Source organism: Coenobita brevimanus, chromosome 65, assembly GCF_032717465.1.
Source record: "Coenobita brevimanus isolate Jiangsu-jjx chromosome 65, ASM3271746v2, whole genome shotgun sequence".
Classification (NCBI taxonomy): domain Eukaryota; kingdom Metazoa; phylum Arthropoda; class Malacostraca; order Decapoda; family Coenobitidae; genus Coenobita; species Coenobita brevimanus.
In genome coordinates, this window is record NC_137018.1 from 20,035,047 (window position 1) to 20,060,011 (window position 24,965).

Genomic DNA, 24,965 nt, shown 5'->3' on the forward strand with positions numbered 1-24,965 from the left:
AAACAAAATATCGGTAAGAGAAAGCAGTCTAACAAAGGTTATTGAATTCCAAATGGGACAAACGTTTGTCATAATGACTCAGCAGTCATGCTAGCCAACATCTCGAACATGATTCCCTTACTGGTTACTGAATGGATGGTTAACAAAGTGATTATGACTGCATTTCAGAAGGTTAGCAGGAAGTTCACCAGTGATCATGTTACCCTGCTAGAGTAGGGTGCATGCTCGATGCTAAACTGCTAAACTACTATACTACTATACCGCTAAACCCCTAGACCTTCACATGGCCAGTTGTAAACAAACCCTGAGTGTTCTGTTCTGGAACTTGAGTGTTTCTAATTGTAAAATCTGAGTATATACACAAGTGAATGTAACTTCTTACAATAAATCAAAGGGCTTTATACTCTAGAAAATACTTGTTACTCCCAAGCAGTGAGATGATCATCTGTATAAGAGGTTCTTCTAAATGGAGCCAAGCAAACCTGTTTAGTCTGGCCTCAAGGACACATGGGAATATTTGAAGGCAATTTTGAGACAAAAAAATGTGTCTTCTACCCCACGAAAGTCATTTTTACGTAATTTAAACATAATTATCTCATAAGGAATAAAGAAAAATGAAAGGGATATGGGCTTCAAGTCCTGCATGTATGTGCATATATTTGGCTTCCATATCATACATTTACCTGTGCACTAGGCCTATAGTTTGCTCCTGATAACAGAATGAAAGAATATTCATCCATGCACACAAATACACACATAAACACATGCAAACACGCCAAACCAATGACTAATCTTCTCAGGTGGGAATGGTAACACTCTCTCTACAGTCATATAGTAGTATCCCACATTACTGTACTGCACAAAAAAAAAGAAAAAGAAGGAAGCCCGCTGATGAGAGAAAATGAGTTGGAATGAGCGCTAATGAAAGCAAATTAAATTCAAACTTTTACTAAGACCAAGGGTATGAAATTAAATGCCAATCTTACATTCAGGACCCTGGGATTTTCTAAGTGGTAAAGGAGCTTTACTTTCACCAGCTGAACACTTACCAGCCCTGATAAAAGTCTAGTAAAATCATGCCAAAACAAACAATTGGTGGGACTGGGAGAAACTGTCATGCATGCCACCTTGAGGCACTCACAAAGCTAACGTCGAGCAGTGGGAGCTTCAAATTCAAGTCTTGCCTTATTTCTCATAAATCACACAATACAAGTGGATTTGCCACATTTATGACCTCATGTTATCTCAAAAAAATGTAAAGCAAACACGCATAAAATGCAGGAGCAGTTGCTTACCTGCAGTAGATGGGTCTGATCAGCCAGACAGATCTGGGTTACTGAAAAACAACTGATACCTACTCCTTGATATAGATAATCAGATATTTAAAAAAAAAAAAAAAAAAAAGTGCCAGTATGGATTTCTTTTCAGGATTCTGATCATTGCCTACCCTTTGTGTTTACCTAATTGTTATAGGCAGCATTTAAGCTAAGTTCGAATTGTCCTGTTTGCATAACTTAAACTATTCACTCTACTTTTCAACACATGGACACTTTTCCCTGCACCGTAGTCTTTTCCATTCCCAACTGTTCCAAATATCTGTACACTCAATCCTTGAGTAACACATGGCTGAGTTACACGTTTTTGTTCTAATGCGCTCAGCATAATGAGACAAGTCATATCAACACGAGGAAAAACTCGAGCTCACGTGGGAAGCCAGCTGGCCTGGCGACAAAATTTGAAAGCCACAGGCGGTGACATCACGCTCTAGACTCTGGGTACTTTTCCTGGGCACATATTTCTGTTCTGTACAGGTATTTGTCTCAATACCACAGCCAGCCACCTCAGCCAAGCAGCCCTAGTGGGATAGGTTAGTCTGAGTTGTGAAGGTAATTTGCCTGGGAAACAAACTGAGCATATTTTTGAGAAAAACCTATGGTTAGTTTTGAAATGATGGGACAAGCATCATTCCTGGCCGAGGGTTCCCCGTGGTGAGATGAATACGCATACAGAACAGAAATATGCTTCCTTGGTACACTAAAGGCCAAATGGTTAGACAAAAATTTATGGGTTTCGCAATTTCAGGGAACGAAATGGAATGAAAATGTATCCTAATAAGAGAAAAACATAAAAAACTCATCCATGTGTTCTCATAAGTTAGGGTTCAGTTCCACCTTCTTCGTTTGAGTTCATGCTTCCCAACACATTTCAGACCAACTGGGCATATGGTTATCATTCCTTTCTTGTGCATCACCTAGTTCTTCCCCAAACTCATAATGGGTTTACAGTTTTAAGGGATGAAAACTTTTTCTAATTAGAAAAAATAATTACTCTTTCATCCATGTGTTCTCATAGTTAGTGTTCAGTTCCACATTCTTCGTTCAATTTTCTGGTTCCCAACACATTTCCAATTGACTGAGAATACAGTTATCAATCCTTTCTCGTGCCTCACCTAGTTCTACCACACGCTCATAATGAGTTTCGCAGTTTTAAGGGACAAACTGGAACGAAAATGTTTGCTTTAAAAAAAAAAAAAAAAAAAAAACTTCACCTATGTGCTCTCAAAAGTTAGTGTTCAGTTCCAAATTTCTTGTTCAATTTCGTGCTTCCTAACATGTTCTGGACTGACTGAGCATACGGCTATCAAGTCCTATCTCGTGTCTCACTGACTTTACCCCACAATCATGTGGGTTTCACATTTTTATGGGACGAAACTGAACAAAAGTGTCTGCTAATCAGAAGAAAAAAAATTACTCCCATCCGCATGTTCTCGTAAGTTAGCGTTCAGTTCCACATTCTTCACTCTTCTTCCTGACAGTCTTATATTTTTCAGATTACTTCTGGTTGGTAAATAAACATTTCATGCGAAATCTATTTCCCTGTTGTTTTTAGCGGTGTTCCACTGTGTCAACTCGTTTGACTCGTCAGGGTTACAGTGAAAGGGCCTGTCCTAACCTGCTTAACTAAACTTAACCTAACCTAGCTTAACTGTATCTAATAATTTAATCTAACCTAACTTAACCTAGCATCCAGTTGGAAAGTTGGCAAATGAAAACCACCTTTGAGCACGTCAAGACAATCATAGGTATAGGGAGTCCCCGATAAACGAAAGGGATAGGTACCTTCAAAATCTTTCATATATCAATTTTTTGTATATTGAAGCATTTTTCTCCATGAGGAACTTAAGAAAATGAGGAGATGCATTCCAGTAGCCCCCCAAAACTGTCAACTAACTACTCTGTACTGTACTGGGCTAGTTGTATGCTCTTATATCTACAGTAGAAATGTTAATAAAAGCTAAGTGAACTTTAAGCAGTTGTTTATTTTTCAAATTACTGAGTAAAAAATAGAAAATAATACTGTACAGTATATACAGATGAGGCCCGATCTCACTCACGTCCTGGCCTTCCTCGTGCCTCTTGGTAATTTCCAGCTTAGACTCCTGTGTCAGGGTTTGGTGTCTTTTCTTCTTGAGAGGCTCCACAGATGATGATGCCGGTGAAGGATGCTTGGGTGGCATGATGCAAGATGCGAAAGATTCTCGGAGTACAGAAGGCACGCACTACACAGCTGGGGACTGGGAACAGACTGAGACAGAGCGGAGGTACTGTAGCTGCTTGCCTCGCCATACACGACAGTGGCACTGCGGTCAGTCGTGCACCAAATTTGAATAATTTTCTCGTAGTGCTTTTCGTACCATCAAAGCATATGCCTTTCGTATACGGGAAGTCGTCATCTATTTTTCACTTTCGTACCTTCAAATTTTCATACATTGGGGTTTCGTTTATCGGAGACTCCCTGTATGACGTAGGGAACATGATGATAAAAAGTGGAAAATTTTTCAGCAGAAGGTAATTTACCACCCTGAAAATAGTCAGAAAAATACAGAAAACAAACTGGAGAAATATGAACTGAATTGGAAAGGTTCTTCCACTGCTTTAAGTAAAGTGCACGTTTACCAAAATGACAAAAAAGCATGGCATGAATGAAAGCATAATCAGAGCGATTTGGAAGGACCAGGAGAAGATAAGGATCGTACGTAGGAAGTGATGTGAATCTGGCACATGTAAAAGTTTATATGTTGTCCTGAAGCTGACTGAGAAGTTTATAGGGTGTTATGTGGAGCATCAGAGAATGAAAACTCTCACTTTTACCCCTTCTTACCACTGTACCCCACATAAATTACCCCCACTTATACGCATTATCAGGTAAAAGAGTGAAAGAGAGATAACTATTGTAATTAAGAACATCAGCGTATTAAAATTAGCATTAACAAAACAAAAGTCAGGCTGGGTACCCTTGTGTCATTGATACGTAGGTTACCGGCACTCTTCCCCCACCCTTCACACCTATGTTGTTGTCAATGTTTTGCCTTCTCTTGTATCATATGACCTTCGGCATAGACATTGGACCGTATGGTTAGATGAAAATATATGAGTCTGGCAGTTGTAGGGGATGAAATGGAATGAAAATGTTTGAAAACTGGAAAAAAGTAGAGTAGGCCCTCCACATTCACGGGGATTAGGGGACACAGACCCCCACGAAAGTGAAATTTCCACGAATGTTTGATGCACCCTCCTATAAATGCCTCTACAGCCGCAAATCACCCCCTGTGAGCAGGTGTGCACATACTGTACCTAATAAACCATATCTGGGACCTGAAAGCAGCATAAAATATCACAAATAGCTGAGGACTTGCCCACATTCACGTGTGGGCAAGTTGATTCTGCGAATGTGGAGGGCCTACTGTTCTCCTTCATCCATGTGTTCCAGTGAGTTAGTGTTCAGTTTCGCATTCTTCGTTCGATATCGCGCTTCCCAACACATTTCGGACTGACTGAGCAGTTTAGCCACATGCTTTGTCAGTCCAAAGTGTGTTGGTAAGCGTGATATCAAACGATGAATGGGAAACTGAATGCTAACTCAAGAGAACACACGGATAAATGAGTAATTTTTTCTGGTTAGCACACATTTTCGTCCTATTTCGTTCCCTAAAACTGCCAGACCCATAAAATTTCCTCAAACCAAATGGCCTAAGTTCTCTCCCAAAGGCCATATGATACGAGTGAAGGTGAAACTTTGACAACAACACTCGGGGTGGGGGGCAGGAGGAAAGTACCAGGGAGCTACGTATCAACAACACAAGGGTACCCAGCCCAATTTCGGTTTTGTTAATGTTATTTTCAATACCACTGATGTTCTTAATTACAATAGTGATATCTCTTGGCACCTGGTGGTTTAGTGGGTAATTATTGCGTTCCAGTCGGATTAAGCCGGTGAAGGTTTATATCCAAGGGGTGGTTGGGGTTGATTGCTCATGTAATGCCACTCAGGGATGAGTGAGGCTGGTCACTCTCATCTTAAATGTCGAGACCAACTGCCTAGTCCCGGGCTCCTACACTCCTCTTGGGGCAATGTAGGATTGGATGATGGATGGATATCTCTTTCAGTGTTTTATCTGACGGAGGGTATAAGTGGGTGTAATTTATGTGGGGCAAGGTGGTACGAAGGGGTAAAAGTGAGAGTTTTGGAAAGTTGCCAGAACACACTGTACCATTATACATGCAAACATATTGCCTGAGTAACGCAGATTTGAATACCACAGTCTTTGCCCTGTCCCTATTACCTGTGGTACTTGAGGTTTGAACGTACAGTACTTCTAATAGGGCAGCAAAATTTTTCCTCATCATTTAAGCACCTACCCTCCTCCAGTTTATTTTCATGTCCTCTTGTCCTTTGTGGGTGTGTATATGTGTCAGTATACTGATGCTCTAAACCTATTTAACTGCACAGCCTGATGAATGAAATCTTGTTCCATAACCAGGCAGTGTACAGTAGGTATTGCATTGCCATCATGGCAGACAACATTCAGGCTGGATGACAATACCACTGAATCAGTCACTGAGAGAAATATTGCATTTTGTTGAATTAATCATCAAATGCTTACTAAATCTAGCAATACACAGTAGTCAAGCACTTCATAAGATGCCCAAGGATAGTATATAAGTAAAAGCATATGCAATAAAGACTAGATGTAGGCTTTACAGAGAGGCGGCCTGCAGTCCTGATGGACCCAGGTTCGAATCCCGGCTGGGGCAGGGAACAGTTTAAGGATTTGAATTTCATAAAAGCAGACTTTCCTGATCTACCAGATAACCCGCCGACATGTCATAAAAGTACCCCCGCTAATACCAATACACCAGTCCTGTATGAGACAGCCCTAGCATGTATTCAATATGGACGGTGGGTGTTAGCGCCGAAGTGGTGACATGTAGAGAGGTGTATGGTATGTAGGAGGACTACTGGGCCTTGAGAGCAGGCTGTGAAGCCTATGCCCAGAAGTCGGACACATAAAAAAAAAAAAAAAAAAAAAAAAAAAAAAAAAATAGTGACCAGAGTCGGGATGAAGTTATTCACGAGAACTGTTTCTCCACGCTCTTGAATGTTAGTAGTTGCATTCATGTAAATTTTCATGCAATGAAAAATTCACATCCAGCAGTCCAGTAAAAAAAAAAAAAAAAAAAAAAAAAAAAAAAAAGGCCTATGAACATATGTACCGTTCATCAAACACATTAAAACAAGTCCGTACTAGTGCTCTCCTTGTACATTTACATGCATTGTTGTAACTCATGACTTCTTGTTCTGTTGAAGTTGGCATATTTACTGTGGTGATCACTAAAAATCAATGCTCAAACCTCATATACTTGGTGGCGAAGCAACAATAACCATCCGCTGGCAATAAGCTGTCTGTTATGTGATGCATAAAAAGTATCAAGGTCCCAACATAAATGTTTTCATACGGGCAGGGTGAACAATTTTAAAATGTGATGAATGAACACCTCATAAAAGAGCTATCATTTTCAACCAACAACATTATGTCTGGCCCCATTTGGGGAAGGAGCTTTTAATTGGGCTTATTTAATATCGTAACCATATTTTGTTCTTCAACCTCCATTTTCATTGTACAGTATAACAAGTTACCATGGGGAATACTTTGCTGTATTTATAACCAAAGGTGACAGGTGGGGCCTCCATCATCCACTCACTTGATGTGGTGATGCTTACTTCTTCCTTCACATCTATCATTCTTTTGTGTGTCTGCCTTCTCTCTCGCTATTTTCTCACATTCTTCCCGTCACATTTACTACAGGTATTTCTCTTTCCACTTCAGGTGGCTATACATGAAGTAGCAAGTCTAATGGTTTCTTGTAACCCAGCACACCATTTACAGTGCTGGGTAGCAACTAATGGAGTGATGTAGAGCCTACTATGGTGCCTGTGTTGACTGGGTGGAGAGCTGCAAATATGGGCCATCAGGGAACCAAACCTCCACACTAATCCCCACACCTTGCTGTGGCATGGCACTGTCTACTGCAGGGGAACAACAGTTCAATGCACAGGACAGCTCTGCAGAGGCAACTGCTTCCTAAAGTTGATGAGTCTTCTTAACATACAGACCAGGATTATACAAAAACAAATGATCCAGATGAAATGTTGCTATACAAGCTTAGAAAAGTAGTTAAGGATGTAGTTGATTTACAACAACAGACTACTGGAAGTAAAATAAAAACATAGATCTGGTATTTAATATAAAAATCATACTATACAGTGGCAGATGGAAAGCTGGTGACAGGGAGAACTGGAGCTATCATTTCATCGGCCCTAGGGAAAAGTTCCTGACCATTCTCTTTTGCTGAACTTTTCAGTGTTTCAGCAACACAAAGAGTAGGCCAGCATACTCTCCAATACAAGTTTCTCTGTCAACACCACACTACACTACACTTCCTATTCAAAATTAACAAAAAATGGCATTGCTCAACCAAGCCTCGGATTCCCCAGGGGGGGTGGACCATAAGTGCCCCCACCATCCATCCCTCTCCTGATGATGGCCCAGCGAGATGCCTGGAACCACAGTCTGATTCATTTCATCTTCATTTCCGCAACATTCGTGGTCTTTCTTCTAACTTTTTCTCTGCTGAGCACCACCTCTCCTCCTCTAAACCTCACCTTCTCTTCCTAACTGGGACTCAGTTGTCTGAGGCAATTGATTGCAATCCCTTCTCTGTATCCTCCCACTTTTCTTTACTCACTTAAAAGACAAAGGTGGTTGTTGCATATATGTATGCAATAACTTACCTTGCACTCGTGTTCCTGACCTTGATTCTTCTGAATTTCCTACTTTCTGGCTACGTTTTTCCTGCTGTTCTCTGACTAAATATATCTGTGCTGTTTACTTATCCCCTAATTCTACTGACTATGGAAAATTCTTTGACTATCTTACTTCTACAATGGAACACATCCTACCCATTTCTCCTTTCTCTGAAATCTCCATTCTAGGAGATTTCAATGTTCACCACCACCTCTGGCTCTCATCTCCTTTCAATCATCTACTTGGTGAACAAGCCTACATCTTTTCTATTCTTAATGACCTACAGCAGACCAACTTCTACAGCACCCTACCCATAACCTTGACTGCCCTGGAGAGAATTCCAACATACTTAACCTCTTCCTTACAACTAATCCTTCTGCTCAAAAGGAACCAGAGCTAACCCACCCCTGAATCTCATCTTTTTTATGCTTCTGCCTGGAATCATGCTAAGTCCATTCTTCGCTCTGATTAATATAATTTCCTCTGTACTAATTGCTCTGAACTCTCCAGCTCGAATTCTTCCCGGTCCATCTGGAACCTTGCCAAAAACCTTTCTAACAACTTTACCTCATCATCCTGCCTTCCACTTTTCCACTCTGATGGCTCTGTAGTTATTTCTTCTACTGATAAAGCAGAATCCTTCGCTCAGACTTTCTCCTCCAACTCCACCATAGACAATTCTGGTGCTGTCCATCCATCTCTTCCCTGCTCTGACTTCCTCATGGCTGACATTAAAACTTCTTCAACTGAAGTATTTTCTGCCAACACTGGCCTTAATACTAACAAGGCATATGGGCCTGATGGGGTCCCTACTATTGTCCTCATGAACTGCTGTTTCTGTGTTTACAACCTGCCTAAGTAAACTTTTTCGTCTTTGTCTATCAACTTGCACCTTTCCTTCTTGCTGGAAGTTTGCTCTCATTCAGCCTGTCCCAAAGAAGGGTGACCATTCCCAGCCCTCTAACTATCACCTAATTGCTTTAACATCCTGTATTTCAAAAGTTTTTGAGTCTTTCTTAACAAAAAAATTTTAAGGCATCTTTCCTATCACAACCTTCTCTTTGATTGTCAGTATGGGTTCTGCCAGGGACACTCAACTAGGGATCTTCTCACCTACCTTTCAGACTCCTGGTCATCCTCCTTTCGGGACTTTGGAGAAAGCTTTGCCACTGCACTTGACATCTCAAAGGCTTTCGAATGAGTGTGGCATAAATCTCTGATTTCCAAACTACCCTCTTATGGTTTCTATCCTTCTATCTGTGCCTTCATCTCTAGCTTCCTTTCTGGTCGTTCTATAGCTTCTATTGTAAATGGCCACTGTTCTTCTACTACAGCTAGAAACAGTGGTGTTCCACAGGGCTCTGTCCTGTCACTAACTCTCCTCCTTTTGTTCATCGAAGACCTTCTAAGCTGTACATCTAGCCCTATCCACTCATATGATGATGATTCCGCCCTTCAACTTTCCATTCGCTTCCTGGAATGTCCATCTCAGCAGTTGCTTCTACAAGCAAGGGATGAGGCTACAGCACACCTAATGTCTGACTTGGCTCATATCTCTGATTGGGGTAAAAATAACCTTGTGCTTTTAATGCATCAGAAACTCAGTTCTTTCATCTATCAACCTGACAAAATATTCCAAAGGAGTTCCCTCTAATTTTTAACAATATCCACCTCAATCCTGCTTCAATTCATACTTGGGGTTCATTCTCTCAGGATTTATCTTGGAAAGAACTTATTACCTCCCTTGTAAAATCTACTTCCAAGAGATTGGGTATGCTAAGCCAACTCCGTACCACAGTTGTTGTCTTCATAGACGGGATTTATTCGCCCCTGTGTAGAGTGCAACTCTCACCTGTGGGAAGGCTCCACACATACAGCTCTTCTCAATATCATGGAGTCAAAGGCTTTTCATCTCATTAACCCTCCTCCTCTTACTGGCACCCTTCAAGCTCTGTTTCTTTGCCACACTGTTGCATCTTTATCTCTTTTCTGTCTCTCCTTCAATGGTCATTGCTCCTCTGAACTGTCTGCTTGCATCCCTTCATCACTACGACAAGCACATAGCACCCATCTAGAAACAAACTCAACCCTTTTCTGTCCAACTCTCTAATGCAAGAGTTAATCGCTACTCCCAGTCCTTCATGTATGCAACAGGTCAGCTGTGGAGCTGTCTCCATCTGTCTGTTTTTCCTACTGCCTACAATCTCCAGTCTTTCAAATGCAGTGTGTCCAGCCATCTCGAAATGAATGGATCTTGAATTTGGCTCTCTGGTATTTTGTTTTTGTTTTTTCTTGGAGGGGGCAATCTGCAGGCCCCTGGCCTTTGGTTCCTTCTTCCTTGCATTTAAAAAAAAAAAAAAAAAAAAAAAAAGGTTTTCATTAATTAAAATCCCACTTGTAGATCATTCACCGTGAACTTCAGGAACAATTGGCCTTTGTAACATGTTTTCTCTCAATCATGATAGTATGAGTCAAAGAGAGGGGGAAAAAACAAAAAAAAATCACCAGCTCCAACTACACACACACACACACCCACTCCCCAAGCGCTACTTTTAAAAGTAATCCCTCAATTATCCAGACAGCCACTAACCACACCATTTATTATCCACATGCTGCGATCTGGCTGTTCAAAACCATTATTCGTACATTTTTTCAGTTTATCCATACAAAATGCTTGCATGCACATGGATATTATGGCCGTGCGAACATCTTCGCCCATCTGGGCCACTCCCTCCCCCCCATGTTTTTTAGAACCATGATTTTTTTTCATTTTTTACTGCAAGGAAGAAAGAACCAAAGGCCTGAAGCCTGCGAACCGTTCCTTAAAAAAAAAAAAAAAAAAAAAAAAAAAAAAAATAGAGAGAGAGAGAGAGAGAGAGAGAGCCAAATTCAAGATCCGTTCATTTCGAGAAGCCTGGACACATTGCGTTTGAAAGACTGGGGATCATAAGAAGTAGGAAATACAGACTGAGGGAGACAGTTCCAGAGTTGACGTGTTGTATAAATGAAGAACTGGGAGTAATGGTTTACTCCGCATTAGAGAGCTGGACAGAAAGGGATGAGAGTTTGTTGCTAGACGGGTGCTACGCGCCCATTGTAAAGGTGGAGGGATCCAAGCAGACAGTTCAGAGAAGTGACCATTGACGCAGTGACAGAAAAGAGATAAAGATGCAATAGGGAGGTGAAGAGACAGAGGTTGAAGGGAGCCAGTAAGAGGAGGAGAGTTAATGCGATGAAAATCCTCTGACTCCACCCTATTGAGAAGAGCTGTATATGGGGAACCTCCCCACACATGAGAGTTGCATTCTACACAGGGGCGAAAAAAACCTGTGTATAAAGTCAACAACTGTGGAGAGGTAAAAAAACGGTATGGAGTCGGCTTAACACACGCAATCTCTTGGAAGCAGATTTTACAAGAGATGTAATTGTTTGCCTGTGGCTGATGGGTCTGGCTGACCATAATTATTGCTTGGCCATCATTTATAGGTCTGCTTGGCCAGACACAGTAGTGTAAAACACCAGGAATAAATGTTGTACAATGTACTGTATTGGCCTTTTACAATGGCTTCCAAAGTTAGGGTATGTACAAAGGGAGGGCAGGGGAGAAGTCCACTATCTGGACATGCCTTTGGCTCTATTGCAGTGGATAATCAAGGGATTACTGTATATTTCCTTGTGCTACAGTCATAACGAAACACTACAAAAAGAAACTGGATTTATTAACTGAATTTACCTAAAATTTGCTCATTGCTCTTTCACCACCAATAGCCAAGGTCAGCAACTGAACACTGCTATGGTGGTACCACTCTTAACTGGCGGTCTGGGTGGGGCACGAACCTCTGTACAATGTTGCCACATATTCCATACCCGCGATGTGAACGGCTCTGATATATGTAAAAGGCATCATAATAAGATAAACACATAAGAATACAATGGTAACGTGTGTATTATCATATATGAAAGAACAGTAAACTTGTTATGCGTAAAATATTTATACGGCAATACAGAAACGTGGCATAAATATTTTACAGTGTTGCTAAAAAAAAAGTAGTCACTTTTATTGGCTGTTACCGTATTCCTGGGATTGGTAAGAATGTCACAATTATGATTATAAGATAATGTGCAGGAATATAAGTAAAAATATGCCAATTTCTTAGTAAAACAAAAATAATACATTAAACCCTCGTGAGCGGCAACACTCACACACACCCAGTCCGACCTGGCCAGAGCTTCCTCGTATCACCTGAGTGGTGTGGAAATAAAGTCAAATTTACAATATGTATATTATAACGTAAAAAAAAAATAACCAAAATGTATCCTAAAATACCAGACAAGAGAGAGAGAGAGAGAGAGAGAGAGAGGGGGGGGGGAGGCAGACCAGGGGCAGTGTTGAGTGCAGCTTAGTGAAAGGTGGAGGAAGGGAGGGAAGGATGGAAGGAGAGAATGACTGAATGAAAACAAATCGTGGTGCCACAACAACGAGGTCATCTGGCGCCATATGTAAAACAATAATATTTTTAAATATAATTAGATATAATAAAAACAAAATAAAGAAATGAAAACACAAGTTTATAAGTCACTCAAAAAAGAAACAAAATTCCCAAGGGTGACGCAAATCTCCCCCCAGGAGAGAGAGAGAGAGAGAGAGAGAGAGAGAGAGAGAGACATCGTGGGTATGGAAAACGTGGCAACACTGTACAGAGGTTCGTGCCCCACCCAAACCGCCAGTTTAAAGTGGTACCACCATAATGCTGGACAGTAGTTTCCCGTGACTCATAATGAAAATTACTGTACTGTATATTCCATTCGCTGGCATCAGTTCACTGAACTATGTTTTTATCTATGAAAAAAGCATGATGCTGCAAAACATAGCTTTGGAAATACCTGTAGGAAATGTTACAGGCATCATCGTGCACATTTTGTTAATCAAGAATCATACCAGAACCAGACAATTCTGATATGAGTCTAATTATCAGAATTTTTCCCATTACAATCCTTATAATGATATTAATCAGCTTTTGCCTGCTAAAGTAATTGTTAAACACTGTTAATTTTTTACAACAGTGGTTGGATGCCATGGTTAAAAAAGAAATTTAAGAAGTGTACCTGTATTTAGATTTGTAATAACGAGTCTTGGCATAACCTTTTACCTGGTTTAACTGTGACTGAGCTCCCTGAATAAAAGTGATTAAGTGACTATGCCTGTACCCATAATTCACTCTTTTGGCAGTATCTCCCAGCACTGGCATTAGCCATCCATCTAGCAGTGCACTACCATAAATTAAAGAAAAACTTTCTATTGGATTTCCAGTGCTATCTATACAGCTGATATGCCAGTTTCCCCCAGTTTACAATACCACTTTTATGGAAAATGTTGTGATATTTTGGAACACATCCCTCACTTAAAATGAGGAATAATTTTACCCCTACAAGTAAACTCCCATCAGCAAATCAGCTTCCAGATGAGACCATGGTACTTACCAAGAAGGTGCGGATGCAGAAGTATTCTCTTACAACATTCTCTGCACGTGGTGGCAAGTCAGAGGATCCAATCTCAGCTTTGTGCTCATTCATGATAATGTTCACTGAATCACTGGGTATCTGTATGATGAATAAAGCACAGCAATTAATTACGTGGCTAACATCAGTGAAGTCTTCAATGTTGTAAAATATCTTCTTAACACCTTTGTGGACACATGACTTGTGAAACTCCTGTTTGCCTTAATTGTCTGCTGGCCACTGTTTTAAGGCAGGCTGGCAAAAGCAGGATTGGAAGAATAAAATGCACACTAAGAACTTCAAGCAAACTGATCTACTAGTGATGCAGCTTTTGCAAGAATGCACAACATCACTGTGTTCAATATAAAGATAATTCCCAACTTTTTAAAAACACATGTGCATTTTCATTCACCAAGGTGTTATTACGGAAAGAACAAACTTGCCAAACAATATAATGCCAACCTAATTCATACTTACACATACAGTAATATATTCAGGTTTTTGTAGTGCTTACTTCTATCCAATGCAGTCAATACAAGATTATGAAACTGCTAAATATCCAGAACTATAAAAGATGTATACAATACAGGAATATCTTAATATAACATAATTTAATAAATGTTACTTTACACCTGTGATGATTCAGAATAGGGGAACTTGCCCTAAATACAATAGTCTGCCTCGCATTTATGATGATCGGCAATTAAAACCCACATACAACAAATCCATACATAAAATTTAAGAAACTGCATTATTATTTTCATTTCTAGCATAGCAAAATCCTTAACTGCAGTAAATCTTTCCCCCCCCCCTCCCCCAAGAAAAAATGTTAATATACCATTCTGGCTAGACAGGTTTGTCAAAATATACATGAAAATAAACAGGCTGCCACTGGGGTAGGTCAGGAACCTGTACTATGGTAAGAGCACTCAACTGCCTCAATGCTTTTGTTTTTAGCACAGTATGAAGCATAAAAGTGTACCAAAAGGTTTTGCAGGGAAGAAACACTGATGGCTCACTGAAGGCTGTGATAAAGAATGCTGATGTGATTATGTATGTAAAAAGGCACTGCATGACAGTACTGTCATTTGTTTATGCAGGCTCAAACATGCTTGCATGCGTCAGCCTTCCTTGGTCACCTAATGGCAACTTTCCAGGCTGCTCGATCTTTGCCAGCCTCACAGTTCGGTCACTTATCCCTGAGGCCACACTCACATGACCATGTTCCAGGACTTTTCTGGTCTGCCTCTTGCAACCCTGACCCTGAATTACACTTCACACCTTCTGCACCCAGCTTTCATCCTCCATCCTCTCCACATGTCCAAACCATCTCAATTTACTCCTCTTCATCACAACATCAATACATTCCAGTCCCATCCTTCCTTTCAACTTGCCAGTTGCAATCGTGGCACCCCCAGGTCTCACATTCAAGAACAAAACATCCACCTGATCAGTCATTTCTGTATGTCTGATACTACAAATATCTTCTTCCTGCCCAGGTCTCACTACCATACACCATTACACTCCTAACACATGCTGCATACAAAGATCCCTTAGCAGGGCAGGAAAACCCTCTCAATGTTAGAAGCCAAAAGCTCCCTGAACTTCCTCCGGCCACTCCTTTACCCTAGCCAAAGAGCTAGCTCCAGTCCCACCTCCAGCACATAATGTCCCTCAAATAGCAAAATTTCTCCACACACTCACGAGACTCTCCAGCAAGATCAATCCTTTCACGTCTGACAATCTCTACATGCTCTCTCTGACACACCACACACACGAAATCAACATTATCTCGCAGTTCTTATGCAACAATTATTACAAAAACAGTACAGTGCCCATGCACAGTGAATGTATTCAGAGTAAATGATTCGCCTAGTGAATGAGCAGGGGGTAATCAGGTCCACAAAACCATAATGAATGACTTGAACCCCGAGTGAACCAGATCAGGGGAAAGAGTAGGCCATAACCGCCGTCTCCCATACTGAACGATGCCCGCCCCTCCCAGTAGACACTGCACAAGAGCCCAGCCCTGAGGAACCTGTTTAGCAGAAACCAATGGAGGACAAAGATTTGCCTGTGTCAAAGATCGGTAAAATTCTAGCAGCAGTGGATGTTCTGAGAGAAGAGGTCAAGGTAAATGAAACCAGCTACCTGACACAGGAAGTGCTCAGTGGAGTAGAAACTACTTTTTGTTATTACACTGAAAAGCACAATATGGAAGTCAACATAAGAAAACAAACACTCATCACACGCTACTACCAAACTCAAGAACAAGAGACAGTTGCCTCTACATCATCTGCTACACTTCCTGGTCAAGATGATGATGATGTGATGTCAATGGTGCCACCTTTGGACTTTGAAGGTTTTATGGGAGAGGTGAATGAGGTTAAGGCACATGGGGAAGTGGTTCAGTCAAGTGATGACGGAAGGACTGGTGATGAGAATGAGGGAGTGGATGGTGATGTGGAGGGATCACCCTAAGTGTATCTACCTGCCTCAGAATCACCTGTAATCAAGCCAATCAGGACTGCCATCTGCTCCACTTAAGGTAAACAACCATGCATTTTATATTTTATATATCTGTACTGTATGTTTTTGAAATGTGCCCTTTAGTTCATCTCTATGGCTCAAAAAGTGGACTTTGAGGATGCGATGCCACCCATATGCTATTTTTCCCACAAGATATGTTGTTCACAGTGAAAGAATTCACAGTGAATGAGCTCGTCTGCTACCCATAAACTCATTCACTGTGTGAGGACACTGTACTGCACAAGATGGAGTTATTTTCCATGCCCTTCTGGAAAATTGCACATGGTCACACTCCCTCTGCTTTGACAGTACCACCACCAGTCTTAGACATTACTTTTTTATATATATTCGGAAGATATCACTTTTTTTTTTTAATCCGCATTTACTTTCAAACCTTAATGAGCCATTCTGTCTCTCCATTCCCTATATCTTTCCTACGTCTCCCTTTCCTTCTTTGCAATCAACATCAAGTCATCAACATACATCTCCCAAGGGGGTCCATTTCTCAAATCATATAAGAGAGCTTCAAGCACCATGACAAACAATAAGGGGTGCAAGACTCACCCCTGATGCACACCAACATTAACGGAAAATTCATCATTCAAATTTCAGTTCACTCTCACCTAGGTGCAAGCACCCACGTACACAGCCACAGTCATTCTAACCAGCCCAGACTTTCTCACTGCCACCTCCCAAGGGACTCTGTCAAAGGCCTTCTCCAAATCAATAAAAACAAGCAGAGCTCCCTTTTCTTTCCATTACTGTATATTTTTCCTGAAGATATCAGACAATGAAAATGGCATCAGTGGTCCTTTTGCCTAGCACAAACTCAAACTGCATTTCATCAATAATCACTGCTTCCCTTATCTACTACTCTCTCCATTACCTTTATTACAGTAACTGACCCAAAAGTTTTATGCCTCTATAATTTCTTCATTCCAGGGCATCACCCATCCCCTTAAACACATTTACAATCATTATCTTCAGCCAGTCATCTGGAACACACATTTATTTGTCTAAAAACTACCTTGAAATATCCCCAATTGTCCTTGAGACAAGAGGTGATAAATTAGACAGGGGTTAGCATGGCTCAGTTTAGAATAAACTCCAACACAAATGACCATCTCATTGCATGGCAATCACAGGTATTTCCTAGAGTATAAACACTGCTGATTTAGTGTAAAAACATAATATGCACTTGAGTATATGCTGTACTGTACACAGCAGATACTGGAAACACACAAACACACAGAGCACTCTTAGCCTTGGTGGTGACTGAAGAGCTGTCACCGACTGGAGGCCCGAAGGAGCCCTCCCAGATGCTCATAAAAAGAACTCTCTAGTTAGAGATGGTGCATAGTCCAGATCTTCTTAGGAAGACATACATGTGGTGAAGGACTTGATGTCACTGCTGATGGTTCAAGCCCAAGCCATCAAGGAGTACTAGGATGGAAAAGACCGTGACTCCTAGGACAGATATACGATCCTCAAGATAGTGTGGATGATGCAGAAGCAAGGCAGTGCAATATGAAGTGGGCTATAGTCTCCTATCAGTTTCTTCACCACTGGTAATAAGGGTCCAGGACTAGTCTGGTTTGCCGAAAATGAAATGCCGCATGCGCAATCTGGTGAGTGCCACATCCAGGACATGGAAAGATACTTGGGCCCATGGGTGATTAGACGAGTCCAAGCAGTATGACTCCAGTGTTGTGGTAGGAGAGCAAAACTGCAGGTCAGCATCCCAGGCTGCTCCGCAGGTAAATGCCAGATGATGTATAGTTTCCACAAGAGGCTGAGGCTCCAAAGAGGAATATGACAATGCCATCCGTCTTGCAGCATCTGCAATCGTATTTCCTGATTCCAATATGGGAGGGGATTCACTGAAAGTGGACCTCCCAGCTCCTGCAGAGATGGTACAAGTGTAAGGCTTGGATGTTGTGAATCAGGTGTCTTGCCAAATGAGGTCGTGTAGAAATGATGAGGTGAAGAGCTGCCAACCAATCAATGTAATGTACTACCTTCAAAGGCTGAGAGTGGAAGCTGAGGAATTCAACAGTCTGAAGGAAAGCAAAGAGCTCTGCAAGTACATTATCATGGTGGAAATTTAACCGCCAAGTTTGACAAATGGGCAAATCCGCTATATACACTGCTGCCGCTGATGCCACAGGGGCTAATGAATGGGAGATGTCTATGTAGATTCCCATGTGTTCTGCACAGGTGGTGGATGACAGCTCCTGAAAGATTTCAGGAACAAGATGTTCATGAGCTGAAGTAAGACCACATTTGAGACGTCTCACCAATGAAGAATAAAAGGTACTGACACCAGTGGTTGACAGAAAGGAAGCTGGAATGACAGTGTCCATTACAACTGGAGGGCTCAGACTGACACGGGCCACCTGGACTTGATGGGCCACGTTGGAGTCAAAGGGTAGACTCCTGCAGTGCCATGGAGAACCCGGCAGTGGGTAATGAGGGGGAGACTGCTGAATGGCTAGGAATCATCAGCAGGCAAGTTTCATCCTAGTAAGGAAGAGTCGGACGGACAGGCGGACAGACGGATGGACACACACACACACACACACACACACACACACACACACACACACAAAATCACTTTCAGAGAGACACACCAGGGGATGAACAAAATGCCACTGGCATTATACCCAGTGCTGTATTTTGGAAAGAATCCAGCTTCCAGAGCTGGGTGTTGGAACCCATGCCATAGAGCACAGATCCATAGTTTAACTTGGCAAGTATGGGGGTCGGGTAATAAGCCAGGAGCAGGTCAAGACTGGTACCCCAGCAAGACCCTGCCATGCTCTTCATAACTTCCAAGCACTTAACACAAGAATTACGCAGATCATCCATGTGTCAGCTCCAGATAAGGACTGGGCCATCCTGACGAAGACCCTGAAGGGTATGTTCCCTGACAACTGGCACCACTTCCAATCCTATCTTGAAAGCTGGTTGTGAAGGTAGGTGGCCAAGCATAAAAGATATCACTCCACTTTTAAGGCCAATTGCCTCCATGCCCCATCTGTGGGTCCATTCCTAGAAGCTGGATACTGCCAACTGCAAGCACCGCTGGGCCTCTGCAAGAGTGACCATTTGGCTGACAGTGGTGGTGGTGTCGGAATTAACATAGTGAGTGACATCAGAGGAGCATGTTAGATCACTCTTCATGACAATGAAGAGGAGGGGGCTGAGTGGTGATATCTGAGGCACCCCTCAGTCAATCAGATGTGGACTGGAAAGGGCTCCACTGAAGTCATGTAACCATGCTACAGTGAAGTCAGTGACTCCGAGTCGGGAGAGCGTGTGGAGTATACCAAGGTGAGGGATCAAGAGAAAGGCCCCCCTCATGTCTATGAAAATGGCTAACACACATCCTTGTGCTGTAAGCATCAAGAATTAGGTGTGCATTTGGCACTGATTATCCATAGTGCCCCAGTGTGGGGAAAATCTAAATTGTTCCTCCAAAAGCAGTGCTTGAGATTCCAGCCACCATGAGAAGTAACACACCATCTTCTCCAGCAGCTTCCACACCCAACAGTAGAACTATGGGCCCTCGTTAAGCTACCAGAAGAGGCTGGATGACTCCGTCGCTGATGCCTGTCCAGGATGCAACACAGCACCCCATACTATTAGGCACATTATGGAAGACTGCATTGCACACAATCACCTACGCCAACAACACAACATACACTCTTTGTGAGCTCTGTGGGAAAGCCCGGTCTCGGCCATGGCCTTCCTAAGGGACTCGGGGCTGTTCGGCCAGACTGCCTAGGGAACAACTACTACTACTACTACCATGGATCTGTAGTACAATGAGGTAGTAGGGTCATGTGGTGGTTTGGGGAGTGGCAACAGCATGGATTCTTTCCAGTCCCTCCGGAACATAACAGCATGGATTCTTTCCAGTCCCTCCAGAATATAACAACATGGATTCTTTCCAGTCCCTCCAGAACATAACAGCATGGATTCTTTCCAGTCCCTCCGGAACATAACAGCATGGATTCTTTCCAGTCCCTCCAGAACATAACAGCATGGATTCTTTCCAGTCCCTCCGGAACACACCCTGACACCAACTGTGGTTGAAGATGTCCATGAGGCTGTCCTGCACCAGGGGAGGAAGGTGATGGAGGAACTCATTGGCCACCACATCAGGGCTCACAGCCCAACCCAAAGTAAGGGAGGCTTGCATCCTGGTCAGCTCATAGGTATTGAATGGATATTCCAGGTCAAAGGTGGATAATGCTAAGATACAGCAATGTATCCCCTCCTCATAGGTGGAGGATGAGGATGAGGCAGCTGGGAGGTTCAACTAAGTATGGAAAAACAATGTCATGAATTCTGCCTTGGACAAGGCATCCAGTAGGTGGAAGCTGTCACAATAGAGGGGAAGGAGTATGTGATCGGGTGGCCAGCAATCACCTTCAGGAACTGCCATATTCGAGTAGAGGAACCAGAGAAAGAGTCTTGTACAATAGGAGTCCCAGGCCTTCCTTTTTTCTGACAAGATGGTCGAGTGCATTCAGCAAACAGGCAGCGATATCATTCCCCCGAAGCTGTACATGGATGCCGACACTAGGCATGCCAGGCCTCCACCTCAGGGTGCTGAAAGGCAGCATCCCCAAGGCAAAGATCCAATACTCAAGTCTTCCCAGTGCAGAGGTCAATACATGTGACAAGACATGGATAGGAGAGGAGTCCAATTCATAGGGAGTCCAAAAATGCCTGAATAAGCAATGACTTGGTAGCACTGATGGTATCTTGAGCTGGGTTCTATTGGATATGATGGACGGTGACATCACCCACGATAAACAATGGGGCTGGCAGCTGATGGAAGTAATGTAGATCCTCCAAGGTCACGTCTCTCCATGGGTTATAGCAAAGCACTGATGCCCATCCTGAGCACAGGGCCATCCTGATGGCTAACACCTCCACGAGACCACCAGGAAATAGGGTCAGCAGCAACTGCAAACTCTGAGACTCCTCTCTCACAGCTATTAACAGGCCTCCACCCCTCCTCTGAGGGCAACTGGACCGAAAAGACAGAAAAGCCTTTCAAGTGGAACTGAGGTGACGCTGCATTCAGGTCTCGCAGACTCCCACCACACTAAGGCCTCTATCAGCCACCAATAATTTGAAATCCTGGGTCTTAAGCACCAGTGACATTGTAATCCTATCCACTCATACGCTGATGACTCCACCCTTCACCTTTCCATTCGGTTCCCGCAACGCCCATCTCAGCAGTTACTTCAACAAACAAGGGGTGAGGCTATGGCAAACCTAATGTCTGACTTGGCTCATATCTCTGACTGGGGTAAAAATAATCTTGTTGTTTTTAATGCATCTAAGACTCAGTTCTTACACCTATCAACCTGTCAAAATCTTCCACAGGTATACCCACTAATGTTTAATAATATTCAGCTTAATCCTGCATCATCCTTGAACATGCTTGGGGTTTCATTTACTTGGGACTTATCTTGGAAAGATCATATTACATCTCTTGTAAAATCTGCTTCCAAGAGATTGGGCGTGCTATGCCGACTCCGTAATTTCTTTACCCCTGCACAATTGTTGACTCTATACAGGGGTTTTATCCGCCCCTGTGTAGAGTACAACTCTCATGTGTGGGGAGGCTCCTCACATACAGCTCTTCTCAATAGGGTGGAGTCAAAGGCTTTTCGTCTCATTAACTCTCCTCCTCTTACTGACTCCCTTCAACCTCTGTCTCTTCGCCGCACTGTTGCATCTTTATCTCTTTTCTATCGTTACTTTAATGGTCACTGCTCCTCTGAACTGTCTGCATGCATTCCTCCACCTCTACGACGGGCGCGTAGCACCCGTCTAGCTGCAAACTCTCATCCCTTTTCTGTCCAACTCTTTAATGCAAGAGTTAAGCGTTACTCCCAGTCCTTCATTTATGCAACAGGTCAACTCTGGATCTGTCTCCCTCTGTCTGTATTTCCTGCTGTATTTCCAGTCTGTCAAACGCAGTGTGTCCAGGCATCTCAAAATGAACGGATCTTGAATTTGGCTCTCTCTTGTATTTTGTTTTGCTCTTGGAGGGAACTGTTATTGCGGGCTCATGGCCTTTGGTTCCTTCTTCCTCAAAAAAAAAAAAAAATAAAAAAAAAATCCACACCATGAATGTCAAAGTTGGGTCTGGTTAATACTTGGATGGGTGACCGCCTGGGAACACCAGATGCTGTTGGCATCCCTACGTGTCAAGTGGGGTTGGAGGAGGATTAGTGCCCCTCCTTGTAAAACAATTAACTCTAAGCCCTTGGCCACCCCATTTGGGATACATGGCATCTGGCAATGAATGAATGAATGTCAAGCTTGTTATGCTGGGCATGATGATGACTGAAGAAGTGCAAGCAGCTTGGGGTCAGGGGCATGTACATATATCCATGACGGACCAACCCTTCTAATACAAATCCAGGGCTTCAGTTATCAAGATGAAAAAGGTGCCACCAGTACACTCTCCATTGAAAAATGTAAAATATTGGAAATGGGTAAAAGTACCACAAGGCCATCACTGAATTATTTGATGGGTAATGAACCAATCACAAAAGTGAGAGAAGTGAAAGATTTGGGAGTGCTTGTCCAGGATAGTTTGTCACCTGAAAAAACACATTAACAAGACACTTAGAGATATATAATCTCTTGACTAACATAAGAGTAGCATTTCATGTGTGTGTGTGTATATTTACCTAACTGTAATATACAGGAAATGAGCTATGCTCGTGGGGTCCCCTCTCCGCTTCTCAATAAGTCAAATTTAGTTTTAAACTCGTTTAAGTTTTTAGACTGGACGATCTCTTTGTCCAGGCTATTCCACAGGTTATACATCTATAAGGAAAACTATATTTCTTGATATCCTTCAAGCAGCTTGGCTTCTTCAGTTTCATTCCGTGTCCTCTTGTTACTCTGTTATCCCATAAAAACAGATCTTTGTCAATTTTATCTACTCCCATCATGGTCCTGAACACTGCAATCATGTCGCCTCTCTTTCTCCTTTCTTCCAAGGAAGGCAAATCCAGCTTTTCCAGCCTCTCTCTGTACGTCAGATCTGCCAGACTGGGGATCATTATGGTTGCTGTTCTTTGTATTCTCTCAGTCTTATTTATATCTTTCTTTTTGTGTGGGGACCACAATACTGCTGCATATTCTAACCTGGGGCAAATCATAGCCACTATCAATTTTTTCATCATCTCATCCATATAATGAAAAGCTACTCTTATGTTAGTCAGGAGTTTATACGTCTCTCTAACTGTATTGTTAATCTGTTTTTCAGGAGACAAACTGTCCTGGACCAGCACTCCCAAATCTTTCTCTTCTCTCACTTTTATGATTGGTTCATTACCCATCAAATAATTCAATGATGGCCTCTTGGTACTTTTACCCATTTCCAATATTTTACATTTCTTAGCAGTGAATTTCATTTCCCACGTCCGGCTCCAATCGTGTATCCTATCCAGATCCTCCTGCAACATTTTACAATCCTCCTCAACCTCTACTTTCCTCAAGATCTTTGCATCATCATCAAACAGACTTGCGTAACTGTTCACTTCATCTACCATATCATTTACGTAAATCAAGAACATTACTGGCGCCAACACCAAGCCCTGTCGGACTCCACTTGTTACTTCCCTCCATCCAGACATCCTATCCTTTATTACTGTCCTCATTTGTCTGTCTCTCAAAAAGTCTCTCATCCATTCCAGGAGGTTCCCCTTCAATCCCCCTATATGCTCTAGTTTCCACATTAGTTTCTTATGAGGTACCTTGTCGAAGGCCTTCTCCAAATCTAAATACACACAATCAACCCAACCATCTATCTCCTGTAGCACGTCAATCACTTTTGAGTAAAAACTCAACAAGTTGGAAACACATGACCTTCCATTTCTAAATCCAAACTGACTATCAGCCAAAATATTCATCTCTTCCAGATATTTTATCCATCTGTTTTTCAGAATTCTCTCACATAATTTTGTGACCATGCTGGTTAGGGACACTGGTCTATAATTCAGGGGTTCTTCTCTGTTTCCTCCCTTATAAATTGGTACCACATTTGCCCTCTTCCATTCTCGAGGCACTTTCCCCTCTTCCAGAGAACACACAATTAAACTGTGAATCTAATCCGCCAGTTGTTTTCTGCATTCCTTCAGTACCCAATTAGAAATTCCATCTGGTCCTGGGGCTTTCCTTATATCATGGGTTTCCAGTAATTTATACACTTCCTGTACTTCCACTTTTATATCTTTTATCACTACATTTCTAGTCACTCCCTCGCCTTTCACAAACTCCTTTTCAGTGGTGAAAACTGATTGGAAACATTTGTTCATTATTTCTGCTTGCACTGCTGCATCTTTACAGACCTCTCCTTCTACTTTCAGTTTGATGATTCCTTCCTTTTGTTTCAGTTTGCCATTGACAAATCTATAAAACAGTTTGGGTTCATCCTTACATTTGTCTATTATACCTTTTCCAAAATTCCTTTCTTTCTCTCTACATATTCTAGTGTATTCATTTCTAGTTCTTTTATATTCTTCCTTTGTTCTGTTGTTACCTCTCTCTCTCCAATTGTTCCACGCCGTGTCTCTCTCTTTTTTTGCTATCATACACTTTCTATTAAACCACTCCTTTCTCCTGTTTTCTTTCCCCCTTGCTCTTGGCACAAATTTTTCCACTCCCGAATTATAGAGGCCTAGAAAAATATCCCACTTCCTCTGTATCTCTCTTGTTTCTCTGAATTTTCTACAATCTGCATTTTCGAAAA

At 42.2% G+C, this 24,965-nt stretch overlaps 1 protein-coding gene across 1 annotated transcript in view; it reads right to left on the bottom strand.

The window, feature by feature from the left end:
• The window catches only part of Nup107 (nuclear pore complex protein Nup107), a 399,651-nt gene that overhangs the window by 90,178 nt on the left and 284,508 nt on the right, over positions 1-24,965 (bottom strand). The window contains exon 14 of the mRNA XM_080276587.1: positions 13,628-13,747. Coding sequence (XP_080132713.1) covers positions 13,628-13,747 — 120 coding nt within the window. The remainder of the gene's footprint in view (positions 1-13,627; positions 13,748-24,965) is intronic.